Source organism: Mustela erminea, chromosome 4, assembly GCF_009829155.1.
Source record: "Mustela erminea isolate mMusErm1 chromosome 4, mMusErm1.Pri, whole genome shotgun sequence".
Taxonomy (NCBI): domain Eukaryota; kingdom Metazoa; phylum Chordata; class Mammalia; order Carnivora; family Mustelidae; genus Mustela; species Mustela erminea.
This window is the reverse complement of record NC_045617.1, coordinates 95,725,286-95,747,613: the sequence shown is the minus strand read 5'-3', so window position 1 is coordinate 95,747,613 and position 22,328 is coordinate 95,725,286. Positions and strand designations below refer to the sequence as shown.

Here is a 22,328-nt window from a genome sequence, read left to right as displayed (position 1 = left end):
TTATAAACTCTGATTACTTGGTGTTCTTCCTTCTGAAGCCAAGCATAAGTTCCAGGTAACCAGTAGTCAGGATGACCTAAGCATATATTCACTCCAAAGGAGTCTTGTTTTTTTTTATTAAAATGATTCTCTCAGTCAGTGTGTTTACTTCTCTCAGAATAAACATCTAAAGTTGGATCTTCCTTTATCTTTGTAGTTGGGATTTTATGGCCTCTGTTGGGATAAGAAAACAATATTTTCTCTATGTCTAAGTCCACTTTATACAAACTAGACCAATCTGACCATTCAGTCTGTGCCTGCTTTTGTTGTAAATGGAAGGACACAGTTAGCTGGTGATGCATATTTCTTCCTTTGCAATCCTTGAAAGATATATATACACAAAAGAAATTGAAACCCAAATTAAAAAAAAAAAAAAAACTTCAGGATAAAAGGCTGAGGATATTTATTTAATTATTTAGGCATTTAATTTTCTTTACAGAAAAGATACATGATTTAGTAACCAAAAAAATAGATTGAAATCAAAATGACAGCATACTGGTTCAAGGTCTAACACCAGTTGTATTATCTTTAAAAAGTCATTTATTTTCCCTGAGCCTTCAATTTTTCATATGCAATAAATTAAAGTTAATTATCTTATCAGAATTCTGAGTTTATACATATGCATATATAAAATATGAAAAAAATGTATATATGTATTAATGAATCTATGAGAGTACGTTTATGTGTGCATCTGTATACCCACATTCACACCTATAGATGTACCTTAAATTCTTATGAGAAAGCAGATTATAGACAAGGAAGCTGGAATAGGTGATAGGTAAGGTCCAGTCCTATGCTGACACCATCTGTTTCTAGCATTTAAAATGCCTGTATCTTCTTTCTTCCATCCATGACCACTGAGCAGTAGGTACTTTTTAGAAATGCCAATTCTCAGGCCCTACCTCAGACTTACTGAATCAGGGGTTGTGGGGAAAGAGGCTCCACGGTCTGTGTTGCAATCTGCCCTCCAGGTGATTTAGAAGTGCATGAAAATGTGAGAACCACTGCATTGGAACATTCCCAGGGAAGGCGATAAACTCGAGTTGTAAGCAGAAGTGGAAAACCAGTCATTAAAGAGGAAAAAGCAGGGTAATCTACAGAGAAGCTGGATCAGAAGTGGTAGGAAGAGTTTAGAGAGACATCGCAGCAGGCTGGGGGTGTGTTATTTACAGTAGTGGGGAGCTGGTGTGGCTGTGACCACCCAGAGCAGAAACCTAGGCAGCAATAAGGAAGCCATAGGCACATGCTCTTGCGTAAGTCACTGTTCTCATGCAGTCATTTCTATAACTGGGCTGAGAACTGCTGGCTTTAGGACCTTTTTCCTGCGGTGCATCCCCAAGGAAGATAATCATTCTCCTCTCAGCCGTTGCTGTCTCTGACCCCCGGTTATTTCCTGTAGAACCCTGACGCAGGGAGAAGGCAGGCTTCTCAGGCTGATGCTGCGTGTCTTCTCCGGGCCCTTTTCAATTCTTCTGATTCCAGTTGGAACATTCCCTTCATTGCCAGATACAGAATGTACGCATGTTTAGGGAAAAGAAGAAAATTCCTGGCGTTCCAATGGGCTAGAGGTAAATTTAGCCAGAGAAAGCTGCAGGGGTGAGAATAAGCCTATGATAGTTACAGGGCAAGAACTCAACGCAGAGATTCTTCAGGAGGCTTACGGATGCTGTGTTGTCATCTAGGACGTTGCCCTGACAGAGGAATCCCCGGCTTTGCAACTTCCTGGCCAGTGTAAGGAACACCAGCTGGCTGTAACCTTTCCTGCGATGCTCTGGCAGGGTATAGCCATGGCACACGGTGGAAAACTGGTCTGTAAGAGACCAAGAGACTGGGTTTCCCTTGTCATCCCTGACACATACACTGGGGAAGCAAGAGATGAGTTTCGTGATATACCGGAGACACTGTTCATTGCCGCCCCTAGACCAAGTCCGATTGAGCAGATCAGCATCAGCAACACTCAGGTAAGTTAGTCGTGGGGCAGAGCCCTTTCTAGAAGGAAACAACACGAGAAGAAATGTGAACGTGGGGTCCTAGGACTACAACCAGCTACTTTTCTTCTTGCACTGATTCAAACTAAGAAACAATTCCAGAGGTGTATTTAGCCAATACCAAAATATTTTCAATGAATTGGAATCTATCTATCTCTTCCCACTTATGAACATCTTTCAGGGTTACATTTCTGATGGGAGAAAATCCTCATTATAAGAAATTAAAGTCTTTCCTTCTCATTTTATGCCCATTTCTTTTCACCTTCATATAGATTAGGGCAAGTATTTCATTTTTCTGTAAAACAGTTCTCAAACTTGTTGACACCCTCTCTGAAGCCTTGAACAAGTCCACATTCTTGGGCCCCTAATATTTTCCTTGGTTAAAAAAAAAAAAAAAGTATTAGGCTAGAACTGCATCTTTATGCATCCATGGCCTGGAAAAAAAGTATAGATTGCTTAACATTCTAAGCATGTATAGATACTCAAGAAATGCCAGTGCTGGGTGCTTGGGTGGCTCAGTGGGTTAAAGCCTCTGCCTTCGGCTCAGGTCATGATCTCAAAGTCCTGGAATCGAGTCCTGCATCGGGCTCTCTGCTCAGCAGGGAGCCTGCTTCTTCCTCTCTCTCTGCTTGCCTCTTTGCCTACTTGTGATCTTTCTCTATCAAATAAATAAATAAAATATTTAAAAAAAATTTTTTAAATAAAAGAAATGCCAGTCCTTCTAGATCTTCCCCTAAAAGGTCTGGAAAAAGGTCTAAAAGCTCATGGTATTGAGATAAAGGCAAGGATAGGAATTGTTCAAATTTCTAAGAACTGAGATAGTTTACTTAGTTGAAAGCCTATGGTGCTCGTTTTGCTTCAGAATTTGCTTTCATTCTTGAAATTATCAGTATCATAAGACCATCCCCCATAACAGCTAATGTCATTCTTGCTACGATCTTTATAAAGTATACTTTGTGTTTTCTCTTTATTAGTGGTTCCACAATTAGCTGACATTCTGGGCATACTGTGGGTTCTGGCACTGGGACAATAATCTAACCACTAAGGAGTGTTTAAAAAAAAAATACAAGCAATCATGGTCTTGATAGAATTTCTTATTTTTGAAAATGAACAAAGGCTGAAAATCCTGAGGCAAAGAAGCCTCACGCAGAAATGTCACTGTAGGGGCAACTGGGTGGCTCAGTGTGTTAAGCTTCTGCCTTCAGCTCAGGTCATGATCTCATGGTCCTGGGATCCAGCCTGGCATCAGATTCTCTGCTCAGTGGGGAGCCTGCTTTCCCCTCTCTGCCCACCTGTGATCTCTCTCTTTGTCAAGTAAATAAATAAAATCTTAAAAAAGGAAAGAAAGAAAGAGAGAGAGAGAAAGAGAGAAAGAAAGAAAGAAAGAAATGTCACTGCAAATAAAATCATTGCTAAGGCAAATGTTTCAGGAGTAGTTAGTGACTATGACCTTATATCTAAAGGGCAGGGTATTCAAAATAACGGGTATACAAATTTGGGTACGGACTTAGGTGTAAAAGACAGTATCTTCCTATGCAGAAGGGAGTAATTTAAAGCAAGATCTGATTTTAAAAGACCTGACGGGGGATAGAGAAGAATTTTAAATAGCATCTCAGGGATGTGACCGTAAAAGATGGGGAAACACATAGCCTGGTTTCTTCAACAAAAAGTAATGGAAGAAATAAAAAATATGAAAGGGGAACCGGTATGTAAGAGAGAATTAACCAATTGCAATGTATGAACTTTATTTAGGTGCTTATTCAAAATAAACTGCTAAAATATTATGTTAATTTGGGAAATGTAATTACTAACTGGTTTAAGGAAATACTATTAACCAAATCTTAAAACAGCAGAGTTGATGCAGCAGGTTTGAGGCCTCTACCTTTAGGGAAGCCTGCTTGCCAGCTTGGCCCTTGGATGGCAGCTGGCAGTTTGGATTTCTGCAGGGGTCCTGCTGTTCCCAGAACTGACAGGAATTGGCACTTACCGTGCCTACCTGTTTGTGCAATCAGTGTGGTTTATGCAGAACACCTGCTCGCCCTCTGGGCGTCTAGAAAATTGTTATGTGCTAGGCAAAGTATGCCTCCAATAAAAAAAATCCTATATGTGTTGTCACAAGTTACTACTAGGGAAATTAAGCGTGTCCTATGTGACTCCATTGGGGAGGGTTCTGGGAAGCTTGTGCCTGGCTTTCTCTGGATTTTGCCAATGCACCTTTTTCCTCTGCTGATTTTGCTTTGTAGCCTGTCTCTGCTGAGTTCTGTGAGATCTTCTAGCCAATCAATGAGCTTGTGGGTGGTCCTGGAAACCTCTGTACAGGAGTGATATTAGTAGTTTTTGTTTTGTTTTGTTTTGTTTTTAAGAATCTTTATCTTTTAGAAGTATATGTTAAGATATTTAAGAATAATAGCATAATGTCTGGGATATTTCCTTCAAAGTAGTTAGTAGATAGGGGTATGGATGAAACAAGATTAGCCATATATTGATGAGATTTTCCTTATTCTAGTCTTTCACTCAGCCTTTGTATGTCCTTGAAAATTGTAATAACTGAAAAAAATAAAATGAAATAAAAATAAAGTCCAATTGCTTTATGTGACTTATAGTGCCCATTCTTCTTTAGCTTTGTTGTTGTTTTGCTGAAAAATTCCTTCAACATATTCCCTAGAATAAAATTAACATTCATTGAGGTAGGTACTTTTCAAATATCATGTTTCATTTGTTTACAAAATATGTGTAAGGAAGATATTATAAGTCACTCCCCCCCCCAAAAAAAGAAATTGATCAAGGCTCAGAAAGATTAAGCAGAAAGGGAGGTAACTAGCAAATGTCAGAGCAGGGGCTCTCCCTTTAAGAAGAATGCAGGTTACACTAGCAAGTCTTCTGAAGATTGGATTCTTGAGTCAGAATTAGGAATTATTTCTTAGCTCTACAATTTACTCCTATGTGTTACTTCAACTCTGTTCAAAAAGGTAATTATACAGTACTTTGTGGGATTGTGGAAAGGGTTCAAGAGGTAATGTATTTAAAACATTCAGTGCCCCACAAATAAGAGCTCTCTATAAAATCAGTCATTTACCCACTTCCCTGAAACAAGCAAAAAACACTTTTTGGCTCAAAGAGAGGTTATTTTGAATTATTTGGAGGAGGAGCATACCAAGGAATGATTTCCTGTGAAAATACAGGACTCCTGAGTTCACTTATCACTATGCACAAAGACACAGATTTGATTTTGCAAGAAATTAGGAGCAGTCAAGCACAGCAGAAAAATAAATACACACACACAGACCCATGGACTCATGACACACAGACCTATCTAGATTCTGTGGCCTTACTCCAAGGGACCCAAATATCCCTTAATAACAGTCAGTGTTTCAGGTACTCCTCTCTGTACTTCTGTGCAGGAAGTCCCGCCCCACATGCAGAAACTCGGTCTACGTACAGAGAACTGGTGTCCGGCAGAAGTGGATGAGGGAAAAATTGAACAGCCTTGAAGGAAGTGAACTTTACACCTAACTTCTTTGAGTTGGCAACAGCTTTGGAAACATCATGTAACTCACTCTGCAGCCCTGTATATGGAGAGACATAATGAAAATCGGTATTTTATCTGAAAACACAGGAAGCAAATTTGTCTCAGTATTTTGTACTACGCCGCCAGTTTGCCACCTTGTATCATCCTAACCCCTGTAGAGCTATATATGAATTATTGCAGCTACTCCTGGCCTGATTCTCAAACATTGTATGGGATTTCCAGATCCCCATCGTGTTGTTTCTCACAATCATGATCTTCCATGAACACTTCTGATGGGAATATCCCTTAGGAATGTGGAATTGCTTGCGGGACTTTCCTGACTTCTGACTTCTCAGACTAATCCTAAACTCCTTAAGGTAAGTTAAATTATATAGCTCTCAAAGTCTACAATCTACCATTCAGCTAGAAGCATAAGAGAACTCACATTTAGTTGGCATGGCATTCTGACTTAGAGTCTTCTAGCCTCTTGCCTAGATGCCCATTGCAGAAATATCAAGGTATAAATTTAGCATTGGTGAGATTTATCCTAAACATGACTCACTTGTATCCTACTCATTTATCACAGCTATATGATGTTATCTATAAATCTTCATTCAGTACTTGTATGTAAAACACTGTGCTGGGCACTGCGCCAGCATGAGACCCAAGAATGGTACAGTCTCTGATAGAGCTCATCACATGGCATGTTAGCTTCTGTTTACTTAGAACTGACTTGCTCTATTTCTCCAAAATCCTATCAGCTCTATCCTTTCTAGGGGTCCTGATTAATTGAATCCTCTGGAAATTGAGTTTCCCACTTCCATCCTTATCTAAAAGCTTGTTTCCTCCTTCCATTAAGTCACTTCCTGTTGAAGAATACATGAATACACGAATAGGAGATCATGTTGAATAGAGTCTGAAATCCGAGCACTGGCTACTTTCTCAGGGAGTTAAATCTAGAAAAACCAAGTAGTTTCTTCAAGTTAACACTATTAGAAATTACAGAAGTTGTGGCTAGAATCCCACATTTTAAACCCGAATTACATCAAAGTAATTCAAGAGACTCTGAGAAAAACATCGTTCAAGCTAATGAAGGGTATGGTTGGAAGTTCAAACAAAATTTATTTTTCTTAGATTGAAGTACTTCTTTCTAAAAGTCAGACTAATATTTCTCTTAAAAAACTTTTAAAAAGATTTTAGTTATTTGAGAGAGAGAGAGAAAGAGACAGAGAGGGAGAGCACAAACATGCAGAGGGGCAGATAGAGAGGGAAAAGCAGACTCCCCGCTGAGCAGGGAGCCTGATGTGGGCCTTGATCCCAGGACTTAGAGATCATGACCTGAGCTGAAGGCAGACGTTTAACTAATAAGCCACCCAGGTACCCCTTGAAAAACTTTTAAAATCATAAGATATAATAGAGTAAACTGCATAAAACAAATATATAACTGAGGCAACTGGGTGGCTCAGTCAGTTAAGTATCTACCTTCAGCTCAAGTCATGATGTCAGGGTCCTGGGATCAAGCCTTACATCTAGCTTTCTGCCTAGTGGGGAGCCTGCTTCTCCCTCTCCCTCTGTCTGCTGCTCTGCCTACATGTGCGCTCTCTCTCTGTGTCCAATAAATAAATAAAATCTTAAAAAAACCAAATGTGTAACTTCGTTATTACATATTTTATCTACTACTAAAGCCATAAAAAAAAAATTCACTAACCATCTTCTATTTACCATTCTAAACACAATTCTCTCACTCTCCACTAAAAATAGCCACTATTATCTTTTTTTTATTAAATTTATTTGTTTTCAGCACAACAGTATCATTATTTTTCACCACACCCAGTGCTCCACGCAATCTGTGCCCTCTATAATACCCACCACCTGGTACCCAGACCTCCCCACCCCCGCCACTTCAAAACCCTCAGATTGCTTTTCAGAGTCCATAGTCTCTCATGATTCACCTTCCCTTCCAATGACAATCATATCCCTGTTTTAAGTATTATGATGCAAGGGTGAGTCCTTAAACACTATAGTTAGATTTTGTTCACTTTTTGTCTGGTGGATCTTTTAATCTGCAGCTTTTCTTTACATGCCTATCCCTCCTTCATATCCTTTAAAAATTCTTTCCATTTATTTGTTAAAGAATCCAGTTTGCTGGGTAGAATCTCTATAGTTTGGATTTTGTGGATGATCTCTCCGTAGTTTTTAGACCATGTCCTCCTGTCCCTGACACCGATTACCATTTTAACGAATGATTTTCTCCTTGCTCACATCAGAAACCTTCACTATTATTGACCTACCTTTGTTCACCTTACCTCCTTAGAAAGGGAGGCATTGCTAATTGGATAAGACAGAACTCAGACCATTTATTGGACCATAGTTAATGGGACCACAGGTTAGTTTTCATGTCAACAAGCTTTCACACATCCATGCAACCAATAGTGAACAAAAGAGCTTGGCCCATCTGGATGGCTGTATGCTTTTTTCATTCCCTGTCCTCTCATGGCCAACACAAAGAGTTTGGCTCTTACTGTGGGTGAACCCTGATTTAACCTTGTTTATGGACAGCTCTTAGGTTAAAAATGACAAAGGCATCCCCGTGTAGAATGCACCGTTGTTCTGAACACCCAGCATTGAAGTAGCTCCATTGCCTAATATTTTTTAAAGATTTTATTTATTTATTTGACAGAGAGAGAGCATAAGCAGGGGGAGTAACAGAGGGAGAGGGAGAAGCAGACTTCCCAAAGAGCAGGGAACCTCATGTGGGGCTTGATCCCACGACCCCAGCATCATGACCTGAGGAGAAGGCAGCGGCTTAGATGACTGAGCCACTCAGGCATCCCTCCATTGCCTAATTTTTGTAGGCTTTCTAGGCAGCCCCACCAGTAACTCGGGTGCAGGATGAAAGACTGGACTTTTCTATGGTAGCAGTTGGCTTTTGGAGTCATTCATGATTTGGGGATGTTATGGGAAGAGCCCTTAGGTGCTTAGGTTAAAATGAATAAAGATACTGATGACTTCTTAAAAGCTATTCTGTATTCCAAGGAAATTATAATTTTTACCACCAAAGTGTATAGGTAAAAGGCCACATCAGAAGCCAGAGATAATGCCTACACTGGTTACATGCTAAAAGAGGGACCTTTACCACCATTTTAGGCACTATTAACTCGCATCTGTCCCCACCTAACTTCAGGGAGGATGATGTGTCAATGTAAATGACTAAGACTGACTCATGACTAACAACTCAGCCTGCTAGGGGAAAAAAAATACAGGCAATTACAAGGATGTTCTCATCCTAATGGTGGCTGCAGGTGCTTTGAGGAGAGTGGGTCCTCTGGTACCACAGCCTGTCCAGTCATACCAAGGAAGAGATCTACTTATATCCACACTCGAGTAATAATGGTAAGAAAATTTTGCTAGTTTGGGTAAGTGAGTGGTAGAATCTGTCTCACGTCTCATCAGCATAACTGGGGTAAAATTGTAAAAGTCAGAGACTGTTCAGAACTTTCACTATAATGCCTTTGAGAGCATTTCCAAAGGGATGTTATAAAACACCCCAAGTCTTTAGGTAATGATATGCCTTAGTCATCCTTTGCAAGTATATAGGAACTTCTTCCTTGTGAGAGGGCTTCAGCTGTTTGCTGCTGGAAAAAATTACCAGACTTTGTATTTCTGACCTGGGGGACCCTGATTTCCTGTACAATGATCAAGGAACTCACTTTCAACGCAACAATTAAAAACAAGAACTTCATTGACTGTATCATCTCCCCAGTCATCACAAGAAGTTGGAAAAGTAACCCACTGAAGCTGAAATTGTCTATACACAGTATTAGAAACTCTTAATGTAGGTCAGTCCTGGCCAAAAGTTCTTCCATTAGCATTGATAACCATGCAATTATCTCCTTGGATCTCAGATATACTCTTATCTTACTAAATTATGCCAGGATATCCGATGCAAATCAGGTAATTATCTCTTTCCAGAATCAGCTGCTTCAGAAAGAAGCAGCCTACACTTACTGGCTTACACTTAAGTTAGAGTCACTTTAAAAGACTGGAACAGGAAATGATTAAAGGAATAAAGAAAAATATGCTGTGAAATTACAGTAACAGTGGGGGGAAAATGTCACTTGAAAGCAGCCCAATTTAAACGGTGCCTACTTACCCCAACAACCAAGCCTCTTTAGGAGTAAAACAAGTGTTCTTACAAAACTGTAGTATAAAAATTGTAACTATATAAAATGTATATCTATGAATTTGTGCACTTAAGTATATATATTATCATATATGTGAAACAGATATCATATCTATCTGATGTATATGACAAAAATGAGAAAAAGAAGACTGCCTAGTGTCTGTGCTTGATTTCACCTTGTATTTGAAGAACTTGATCCCAGTTGATAACATCGTGTTCTTCCAACAGGCGTTGGTAAGCCCTGACATCCTTGTAGAACACAGCATAGGCATTAGAATAATGGTCCAGGTTATCTCTCTCAGCCTGGGACAGAAGACATAATTGTAAAAACATAAATATGTCCTCTAGGTAACTCAAATCCTAGATAAATTAAGAACATTGACAGCTTTGCTTAGATCATTCCCACTGCCACAATCAGCCACCTATAAACAATGGCTAGATAGGAATGTGGCTAATACACTCTGGTGAGGGAAGCAACAGATATTTTGCTTAGTATACTTTTGCTTGATTATTCTTCTGGTATTTGGAAAGTTTAATTAATTAATTAACATATTTATTTATTTATCAGAGAGAGAGAGAGCGAGCACAGGCAGGCAGAGTGGCAGCAGAGGCAGAGGGAGAAGAGGGCTCCCTGCTGAGCAAGGAGCCCGATGCGGGACTTGATCCCAGGACGCTGAGATTATGACCTGAGCCGAAGGCAGCCACTTAACCAACTGAGCCACCCAGGCATCTTAGTAAATAAAATATTTTAAAAAAATGGAAATGGTATAGCTTAATGGAGCCACCAACAAGATTTAACTAGAACTCTCAGAACTTTCCTAATGTGGTCAGGGCAACACATTTGATGACGTGAGCTCTTTGTCCTTGCAAAATGGGGCAGATGTCATCTTTTTCAATCTCCCTATGTATTCACCCACATTACCAAAGTTGTTGGTCACAGGAAAACTTCAAACCAGAGGAAAAACAAGTATGAGTAAGTAGGTATGCTTCATGGTTCTAGAGATTGTGAAACACTAAAGAAACAGTTTATTGAATACATTTAATCTAGCCGTTTTCCATGTCTGCAACTCCAAAGCCAGTCAAATTAGAAGCTAATGGTGAGGGGCACCTGGGTGGCTCAGCGGTTAAACCTCTGCCTTAGGCTCAGGTCATGATATCGGGGTCCTGGGATCCTGATCTGTGTTGGGCTCCCTGCTCAGCGCGGAGTCTGCTTCTCCCTCTGCCCCTCCCTCCTTGTGCTCTCTCTCATGCAAAAAATTAAATCTTTTAAAAAAACTGATGGTGAAATATGTGCCTTATTAAGCTAATATATATGACTGTAATGGTTATAATATCCCCTTTACCGAATCTTTTCTTTCCAGTTGATGTCAACTCTTGAGTTTTCAGGAGATATTATGTTTTGTTTTGTTTTGTTTTGTTGCTCTGTCCTTTCCAATCTGTACCTCTTTCTGTCGCCGGGTGATAACAGCTTTGAAGTCTGGCCACGAATCCACCACCACCTCCTTCTGAAAGGGATTCCCACGATTCATGTTCATCACTGCTCCATAAACCTGAGCCAGAGAACCCAGAAAGACAAGCCAGTCACATTACTAACTCTTTCAGTTGCATATTACTGTTTTCACTTCTTGTATTATATAGTTGTGGCCATGAGAAGGGAAATTTTTTTATATGCACATATATACAACATGCACACGTACAAACTTTTCTCTTGTTATTTCATTATTGTACATGAAAACTGGTAAAAACAAAAACAAAAACAAACACAAAAACTAGGAAAACCTATGAAATTTCTCCCTAAACTTAGGTTTTTACTGTACAACAATGAGAGATACCAAAACAACAGGCTGACTAGATGGCACATGGGTCAATAATAAATACTTACAGAAGGAATCAGAATCTGATGTATGGATTTAGGGTTCATAATATCTTTTACAATTCCACAGATAATTTTGATGCTCAGCTGCTTTTGAAGCTTATTATACTCTCCAAAAATAACCTGCTTAATGCAACTACTCCTTCAACCCTGAGTTACAATTAAACAATTGTAACTCCCAAAAAAAGCCCCCTGCCTTTCAGATTTGATAGAGGAAGGCTCTCTAAGCATTCCCTGAGGGTCATAACTATGTCTTATTCATTGCTATGTACATGGAGTCTGACATAGTGGATCAACTGGTTGTTGACTAAACAATACGAGTATTAGAATTCTGACCTGTGCCCTTTCATATTTCTTTTCTCCACTTAGAATCAAAGATGCCGCCCCTATAAAGCAACCTCCATATGCCAGGGGTGCTTATAGAGAAGAAGTTGTGGTGGTAACAACGAGAGTGAGTTACAGGCTAGTGTTCTTAGCAGCACTTTCATCATAGATAGAAACTGAAAACAATCGAAGTGTCCATCAGCAGTGGGAAAAAATGAATAAATTGTGGCATATTCATACTATAAATTACAAAACAGAAACTTAATGGTGAATGAAAGAAGGTAGATACGAAAAGACATACTATGTGATTCAATTTACATTATATTCAGGAAAGACAAAACCACATTATCGTTTTAGAAGTCAGGATGCTGGTTACTTATGGAGAGCTGAGAAAGAGAATGTTTGGAAAATAGCACTGGGGGGCTGGGGAGAAACTGTGTCTGAATTAATGTTCTTTCTTGATTAGAGCATAAGTTATACAAGTATTTGCTCTATGAAAATTCATTGAGTGGCATAATCATGTTATGTGTACCTTCCAGTATGTGTTATACTTCAGTGAAAACCAATTTAAATTATAGGAGCATTAGAAACTACATTTTACTTCTTATATCACATCATGATTCAAATCATGCTCCTCAATACCTAGAACATTATTCAACTCTCGCTTCTCTTTCCCAATCTGGGACCTCACTCAAATCTTCTTATAGAATGTATCTTTCCTTAATTTGGTCTGGCTAATACTAACGTGTGGCATGGATCACACTTAGTGAAAATCCAAGAACTAAATTAACCTGAAAGAGTCATGGTTGCTCTGTTTAATTATTAAATTTTGGGGATCCTGATCTTATATATACATAGTCATAAATTTATTAAAGTGTTTTTTCCCATGAAGAAACCATACATCGTTATTTAAAAATGGACTTAAATATGATTGCAATGTTGAGAAGGTTAAAAGGAAAAAAAAATTTTCTGATATTCAGCTTGTGAAAGGAAAAGAAATGACTTGTTTGGAAGAGTTTTGCAACCAACTAAAAGAGTTGGCATTGGTTGAAGACAATGAAACAAATTCTTTAACACCTATTTATTCAAAGGGTGCATGTTGAGAGGAGAGGGGAAGTGGCTAGGGGAAGTAAGGATGCCGGGAGAATGAGCAGTTGGAATTTGTGAAGGAAATTTAGAGGGATATTTAATCACTGAAATACTAAGGTGAGGTAGGAGGGGGGATGGGTGAAATAGGTGATGGGGGTTAAGAAGGAGTTCACTTGTTGTAATGAGCACTGGGTCACATATGGAAGCATTGAATCACTAAATTGTACACCTGAAACTAATATTATACTATATGTTAACTAACTGGAATTTAAATAAAAACTAAAAAAAAAAAAAAAAACAGATTATAAAATACATAGCCATAGCCTCCAAAAAAATGGAGGAAGCATGGAACAACAAAACAATTGTTTCTTTATCATTTTGATTCTCGAAAGGGCATAGCGTAAGTGAAAAGGTATTTTGAAATTATGGTCAGAGAACCTAAGACAGACACTATATAACAATGCAATAACTGAAGAAAGATAAAAAGATTCAAAGGTAAAGAGACTCTGTGTACAGAAAATGAGAAATCGGGAGCGCTAAGCTAAGCAGCTATTAACGAGAAGATGATATGAGGAAGGCATTGATTTATGCCTACGTGCCTCATTTCTTTAACTCTTACTTTAAGTGGTGTTATGAGAAGCATTGAAATAAATAAATAAATAAAACCAAAAGCCAACAACAAAAAACAACAGAAAACCACAACCATGCAGTTTAGAATCTGAAAGCTTGGATTTAAATCTGAACTCTAGCCCTTAGAAAAGGGAAAGGGATTTAGTAATATCATCTGTAAAAGTACAATGTAATTACCTGCTTATTCAGAGTTATTAATATTACAGAGGAATTAATAGGTTTTATAAAGTTCAAAGGAGACAGCATTAAAGGTATGTTAAAAAAAATGATACCTACTATTCTGATCAACTCAACTAATCTGAATTCAGAGGTCCTTGAAAATACGATTTGAACAGGTGAGGGTTAATAAGTAATTATTTCATAACACTGCTAGCGACAAACCAACAACAGTTTATTGAGTAATTATATGGGCAAAGCCACATGCCAAGCAGTATGTGAGGTATCAAGAAAAAAACAGAAAGAGGAAAAATCAACATCCTCACCTGGGTATCTGGTAGTTAAGTTTCTATAAGAGAAGCAGTAGCTATGAAATCAAAAGAACCAGGATTCAACTGATTTTTACTTGCTTTAGGCTTTTTAGACTCTAAATTATTCATTTCTAAAGTGGGTTAGTAAGCATCTTACAAAGTTGTTGGAAGGATAAAATAAATTGAAATTATTTGTATGCCAAAGTACTACCCACATACTATTTATAATGTAAGAGCCCATCATTTGTCTTCATGATTATATGATATTAGATGACCCTGTGAAGGTCACCAAAACCTTTTTATTTCTCTTTGGCAAGAGTGGGTCAAACAATAAGGGACATTTTGTTTGATGTCCCTTATTCATTCAATAAGGGACATTTTTTTTAAAGATTTTATCTATTTATTTGACAGAGAGAGAGAGGTCACAAGTAGGCAGAGAGGCAGGCAGAGAGAGAGAGAGGGAGAAGCAGGCTCCCCGCCGAGCAGAGAGCATGATGCGGGGCTCGATCCCAGGACCCTGAGATCATGACCTGAGCCGAAGGCAGAGGCTTAACCCACTGAGCCACCCAGGTGCCCGAATAAGGGACATTTTGAGTCAGACTGTCCATTTGGTACTCTTTTAGCCATATGCTCCCAAATAATCACTCAGATTTTCACTACCATACATAGTTTAAGTATAATTCATAAGGCAAGATGACTAGATTTAATCACCCCAGTACAGTGCTCTAGATAACTTTTGTTAAAGATTAGTGTAAATAAGGATTATCGAGGGTGTGTGCCAAATACACAGGTCTCTGGTCTCCGTCTTTAGAAATTATGATTCATCACATCTCTTCTGGGTTATTAGCAGCCATCACATTTGCAGTCAAATGCTCTTACCACTGCCACTTAGATTTCAAAATCCATATCGTAGGGCTATCTCCTTGGTCAAGAATTGCCGCCCTCCAAGACAATGTCTTTGCACTTTGAATTTTTTTTCTCTAAGTGTTTAAAATATTTTAAATCTCATATTTATTTGTAATCTGTGATTAATGTCTTTTTCCACAGTAGCTCTGAGTTATCAGCAGACCCTCACAGACTTTGGGAAGTCTTCAACAGAGGCTTTATGATGACAAAGCCATTAAAAAACATAAATAAATAAAGATGTTGAAATAGTCAGAAAAATTTTATGACTTCTGGACCTCAGCTCCGTTGTGAACCTAGGTTATGTTCTTATGAACAATGCTACTTAATCCATACTGCTCTGCCGTTAAGAAAAGTTTAAAACTTGAGTTTACCTAGAAATAATCTAGTCCAGCACCACCTAAATTTTCCTAGAGGTCATCTAGAGTGAGTGTCAAAAAAATAATTATCACAGCCATATCTATGCTGCATGGAATCAGTCTCCAGCAGAAGACAAGTGGGAAACCGTCTGTTCAATAGTTTCTTTTTTTTTTTTTTCAGCATAACAGTATTCATTATTTTTGTACCACACCCAGTGCTCCACGCAATCCGTGCCCTCTACAATATCCCCACCACCTGGTGCCCACAAACTCCCACCCCCTGCCCCTTCAAAACCCTCAGATTGTTTTTCAGAGTCCATATTCTCTCATGGTTCACCTCCCCTTCCAATTTCCTTCAACTCCCTTCTCCTTTCCATCTCTCCTTGTCCTCCATGCTATTTGTTATGCTCCACAAATAAGTGAAACCATGTGATAATTGATTCTCTCTGCTTGACTTATTTCATTCAGCATAATCTCTTCCAGGCCCGTCCATGTTGCTACAAAAGTTGGGTATTCATCCTTTCTGATGGAGGCATAATATTCCATAGTGTATATGGACCACATCTTCCTTATCCATTCATCCGTTGAAGGGCATCTTTGTTCTTTCCACAGTTTGGCGACCTCAACTCTATGGTCAATTAATATTCAACAAAACAGGAAAAAATATACAGTGGAAAAAAGACAGTCTCTTCAATAAATGGTGCTGGGAAAACTGGACAGCTATATGCAGAAGAATGAAACCCAACCATTCTCTTACACCATACACAAAGATAAACTCAAAATGGATAAAAGATCTCAATGTGAGACAGGAATCCATCAGAATCCTAGAGGAGAACATAGGCAGTAACTTTTTCCATATTAGCCACAGCAACTTCTTTCAAGATATGTCTCCAAAGGCAAAGGAAACAAAAGCGAAGATGAACTTTTGGAACTTCATCAAGATCAAAAGCATCTGCACAGCAAGTGAAACAGTCAAAAAAACAAAAAGGTAACCCACGGAATGGGAGAATATATTTGCAAATGACAATAGAGACAAAAGGTTGATATCCAGGATCTATAAAGAACTCCTCAAACTCAACACACACAAAACAGACAATCATATAAAAAAATGGGCAGAAGATATGAACAGACACTTCTCCAATGAAGACATACAAATGGCTATTAAACATATGAAAAATGTTCATCATCACTAGCCATCAGGGAGATTCAAATTAAAACCACATTGAGATACCAACTTAGACCACATAGAATGGCCAAAATTAGCAAGACAGGAAACAACATGTGTTGGAGAGGATGTGGAGAAAGGGGAACCCTCTTACACTGTTGGTGGGAATGCAAGTTGGTGCAGCTACTTTGGAGAACAGTGTGGAGATTCCTCAAGAAATTAAAAATAGAGCTTCCCTATGACCCTGCAATTGCACTACTGGGTATTTACCCCAAAGATACAGATGTAGTGAAAAGAAGGGCCATCTGTACTCCAATGTTCAATAGGTTTAATAGGAAAGTCCTGACATCAGAAAAACTGGGGAAACAGCCACAAGTCTTACCTTATTTCACAATAAATAAAATAAAGAAATAAAAGAGAGCCCTTAAGTGTAGAATACCTTGAGTGATTCAGGGAAGTAACTCTTCAACATTTTTTCCAGGATCAGTAATTTGGTAGAACAGTTGAGCACCAGCATCTTCTCCAGAACTCTAGCAATTCCACACCTAATGAGAACACAGAGGGATGTGTTTTTCCTTGTTAACATTTGAATCTCCCGAGGAACATCCTTGAAGTCCTGCTTTCCTTGGGTGCAATTCAGAATGCCATTGCTCCCTCTGATGAGGGAAGAAGAGGGAAGATGAGACGCAGAAACAGTTGTAATTTCACATCTGTTTGTGTTTGTTTTCATTGAGTCTGTCTCAAGTCAACTGGGGGGTACAAGAAGGAAAGGGCCTGTATCTGCTTTGTGCTCTATTGTATTCCAGCACCTACAGGGCCTGGCACAGAGGAAAAGGGCATTCTAAGTGCTTGCTGAATGGTTTAGAGGAAGCTCAGAGTAAGAATCTTAGGGTAAGCAGGGAAACTTCTTTTTACAGTGTGGGGCAAAGGTGGAAGATGTGAGTGGGTCAGGCATCAGGTGCTTACAGGGAAAAACTTGCAGAGAAACACATCGGTTGAAGATAAAGAATCAGATGTGAGCAAAGGCTGAGACTCAGTTTAGTTAGACAAATTAAGGAATGAAAAGGGGACTTAATATAATGCATGCTATTCAGCCATTCAGAGGCAGTTATTTTTTTCTAGATTTGGGGACTTCCTATTCCCTGCTTTTTGTCCCTAAGCAAACATTTGAATCAGGTCTTGACTGAATTAAACAAACTTTTTTTTCTCTATATACGATGCACTAGAGTTTATCCATTTACTCTCAACAAACAGACACTAGGAGAGCAGTGTCTACCAGCTAGACATGAGAACCTGGTGTTTCTGAGACTGCAGTGAATTTTTTCCTGTACAGCACATCCCCCAGATAGAGGACGCTACTACTTGATGTGACAGCTCTGTGTGACTATAAAATACTCAAGTGTTTGATTATGATTTAAAATCCACCATACAACTCCATCATATGGTTTATATGAGTCTGAACTTCTACGAAGCATATTTCCTGTGACCAAGTCCTGGGCCCGCAGTCTGCTGAGTGGGACACCTGAGGTGTTTGTAATTCTCTCCAGGACTCTGAAAAGATACTAGGGGCAGCACCAGAAAATCAGCTTCCTGGACCCTAGTACTCATAGTCTGGGCCGATAGGAGAAGCTTTGCAAAGATCGAGTTTCCAGGGTTCAGGTTGAGCAAAGGAAGGAGAGATGTAGGCATCATCTTTTCACACTTGTATCTGCTTGACATTTCACTCCCTCATGCTATCTCTAAATAAAATATTAACTTCTTAGCAGATCCTCATGTTAAATACATTCATTTATTCTAATTCAGTATTTGAGAAAATAAGATAAAATTATTTCATAGAGAAACTGATCATGTTTCTCTTATTGCACTTGATGCCTAGAGATGTTTTTATGTCTTTATACATAGCAAAGTAGTTAGCATGAATGGTAGGAATTCTAAGAATTTGTTGGCCATTTGTTTTATTGCCTGGTTTGTTCCTCAAAGTTCCTGAAACCACTTATAAGTGTAGGTAAAATATATGATGAAAAATTAAGTTTAAATTAAAATTCAGGCAAAGGGAAAACAGAGGTGTAAACATATTATGGAGTCAAGAGTGAGGCCAGCAGACAAAGCATATGGACTATAGTTCTACAAATTGATCCTTTTTATTTGCGGAATGCATATTTGTGAATTCACCTACTTGCTAAGATTCACCTAGAACCCTCCAAACCCACAGTGATGGTGTTTTTGCAGTCATTTGTGGACATATTTGAGTCTCCAAAGCCAATATTGTCAGTGGATGCTGCAGAAGCTGACCTCTCTTTCCAGCTCTTATACTCTAAACAAGCCCTTTATAACGATGTATTTGTGCCACATTCTTTTGTGGTGTTCACTTTCTGCTGGTAATTTCACTGTTTAAAATGGTCCCAAGGGGCACCTGGGTGGCTCAGTCATTAAGCACATGCCTTCGGCTCGGGTCATGATCCCAGAGTCCTGAGATGGAGCCCTGCATCAGGCTCCCTGTTCTGCGGGAAGCCTGCTTTTCCCTCTCCTGCTCCCCCTGCTGTATTCCCTCTCTCATTGTCTCTCTCTCTCTCTCTCTGTGTCAAACAAGCAAAGAAAATCTTTAAAAAAAAAAAAAAAAGTTGTCCCAAGCATAGTACTTAAATGCTGTCTAGTGTTCCTATGGCAAAAAGACTGTGATGGGTCTTACTGAGAAGATACATACATGTGTTACACAAACTTTTTTCAATTATGGGTTATAATGCTCTTGACTGGGAGTTCAATGATAATAAAAAATCAACAAGTGTTAAATAATGTGTCTTTAAACAGAAGTGCACATAAAACAGGATTATATGTTGGGATGCATGGGTGGCTCTGCAGGGTAAGTAGCTGCCTTTGGCTCAGCTCATGATCTCAGGGCCTGGGATCAAGACCCACATCGAGTTCCTTGCTCAGTGGGGAATCTGCTTCTCCCTCTGCATCCATCCTTCCCCTGCTTCTGTGTGTGCTCTCTCTCTCTCAACAAAATTAATAAAATCTTTAAAAGTAAATTTTAAAAAAAGAAAGGTTTTGTGTTGGTCTTCTGATAAAAACATTGTGACCAGAGTCTTGCAGGAACCTAATCTTACGTTTTCCCTACAGATGGTGATCCCTGTAACCTTGCTGAACAAAACCACCACCAACAATCAGAAGCAGCGGATTTGCAGCAGGTGAGAGCACATTTTGTACTGTAAGCTTCCTGGCAGCCAACGTAAGAGAAACAAAAATGATTAGTTACGGGATTCAGTTTGTCCATAAAATTATTCTCACAGTCTTGGGGCACCCAGGTGGCTCTGAGGGTTGGTCATCAGCTCTTGATTTTGGCTCAGGTCGTGATCTCAGGGTCCTGGGATCCAGCCCATGTCAGGCTCTGTGCTCCGTGGGGAATCTGCTTGAGGTCTTCTCTCCCTCTCTCTCTGCCTTTACCCCTGCTCATGCTCTCTCGCTCACTCTCATTCTCTCTCTCTAAAATAAATAAATCTTAAAAAATATATATTCTTATGCTCTTTATCATAGCATTTGCTTGACTTTTCACTTGTATTATCTCTAAATGAAATTCTCTAACTTCTAAATAATCAAAACCCTCCTTGATCTGGCTTCAATATACCTTTCTATTCACAAATTTGCTGAGTGACAAATACGGGTGACATTAAAATCAGAGAGACATTTCTCCCATGGGTTCACAGAGGGAAGACACTATAATTAATGAACACCAGTGGACAATGTTCTTTCAGTAAACAGTGATGAATTTCCTGAAGACCTTCCTCTTATGATATACAAAGACAGTTTTAAGGGCACAGAGCAGAATGAAGAAAGTCTCATGAATGCAGAAAATATATTTTACAGATTTTTGATTTATATTAGAAAGTCATAATGACAACCATTAATTCTGAGAGCTACAAGATCAGAGAATCATAATCTCATCAATAAATTATAAATGCCCCATAATTCGCATGTGTTCTAGAATTGGAAAGTAAAGATTTTTAATTCCTCTGGTTGAACTGTTGCCAACAACAGACTCACTAACTGAAATCTTTGTCAAGGAATGTAATTAATTATAGTCATTCAAGTTTGAAGAGCTCAAGATTCTTTGGGGCACTGAAGTGTCCATCAGCACAGAACAAGCACTTAAAATATATTATTAACATTAATCAATGAAAGCATAACACTGGCCTGAAAGACCATTATTATAAATAAATAAAATATAAGGTCTCTTGCTTTTTAAGGTAACATAGCACTTACAGTACAATGGGGGACATCTGCTAATGAGAGAGAGAATTTTTTTAAAGTTCTTGTGATCTGATGCTTGTAATTATTTTTCAGATGATAGGCTTTCTGTTCAGAGATGCCTCTCTTATCTGTTTCTCTAGTTGTGCCCCATCAGTGCAAATGATTTTATATTTCATAATGCTTATTTTCCTCAAATCAAAATTTGAAACAGAAAAACAAAAACAAAAAGCAAATATCTTTCCCCATAAACCTAATTATGATTTATCCTTCCTGTATAATGCTGAAATTCATCTCTCCTCCCTATTTCTCCCATTTCTTCTTGCAAGTTTAATTAATAATTTGAAATTTATTATTTTAAGGAAGGAATGCTTACCTGCTATTGAGAGTTCAGTTTCTATCAGGTCAGTGGTTCCTTCTTCATAAATGGTGAGTTTATTCTTCAAGCCTACTTCCCTAATTAGTCCTTAGTGGAAAGAGAAGGGAGAGAAAAACAAAAAAGTGCCCACACCTGTAAATAGGGAGGAGTTTATGGTGTCAGGTGAAAAGCCTCATGCATACAGCATGAGTATTTCACCTCACCCCTTCCTTTCTCTCAGATTTAGACTTACAATGTAAAAAACAGTGAATACTAATCTTGATTTAAAGATGGACATTTTCTAGACCCCACACCCACTGTCTGCTAAGATCTCATGAAAAAATAAAAAGAGATAAGACCCAGGTGAATGGGGTACCATAGAAAATGACAAAGAGGTATTGCCCTCTTATATATTTTCATTTATTTTTTAAAAGATTTTATTTATTTACTTGAAAGAGAGGGCAAGACACAGGGAAAGTGCATGAGCAGGGGGCAGAGGCAGAGGGATAAGCAGACTTCCCACTGAGCAGGGAACCAGACTTGGGATTTGATCCCAGTACCCTGAGATCATCACCTGAACCAAAGGCCGATGCTTAACAGACTGAGTCACCTAGGTGCCCCTATATTTTCATCTATTTTGAAGAAATGATTTTGCTACCCTAAACTTCCAAAGCTGACAAAGGGATAATCTCTAAAGCATATACTTGTGGAATTGAGAGCATTTTTGATAATTTTAATTCTCTTTCCCTAATCTTTTAAATGAAAAGAGTTTACTTGTTTCCTCAAATGGCTGCAATTTCAAGTGACATGTAAACACTTGCATGGGCACACATGCAATACCTGAGCCCACAAAACAATACCTGAGCTTTGGAATAATAAACAGTATGAATATTTCAATGGCATGTGTAGAGTGCTTCAATTTGAATGTGGTTACATAGGAAGATACTCCTGTTTATCAACTTTATGTCTCATAAAGTAAATATCAAATGATGGGGAAAGTCTGGTCATACTTTTTTAAAAAAATATTTATTGTATTTATTTGTCAGAGAGACAGAGAGAGAGAACAAGCATGGGAGTAGCAGGCAGAAGGAGAAACATGTTTCTCACTGAGCAGGGAGCCTGAGGAGATCCCACATCCCTGGGGTCATGACCTGAGCCAAAAGCAGGCACTGAACCAACTGAGGCACCGAGGTGTCC

At 38.8% G+C, this 22,328-nt stretch overlaps 1 protein-coding gene across 1 annotated transcript; it reads right to left on the bottom strand.

Moving 5' to 3' along the window:
- Window positions 1-1,581: 1,581 nt before the first annotated feature.
- Window positions 1,582-21,236, bottom strand: LOC116588729 (glycine N-acyltransferase-like protein 3). The gene is made up of 6 exons (XM_032340219.1): window positions 21,150-21,236; window positions 16,968-17,073; window positions 11,161-11,268; window positions 9,895-10,021; window positions 5,467-5,593; window positions 1,582-2,028 (listed from the first exon to the last, which is right to left on the bottom strand). The coding sequence occupies exons 2-6, from the start codon at window positions 17,043-17,045 to the stop codon at window positions 1,614-1,616; spliced, it is 855 nt and encodes a 284-aa protein (XP_032196110.1). The 5' UTR covers window positions 17,046-17,073; window positions 21,150-21,236; the 3' UTR covers window positions 1,582-1,613.
- Between the last annotated feature and the right edge of the window lie 1,092 nt (window positions 21,237-22,328).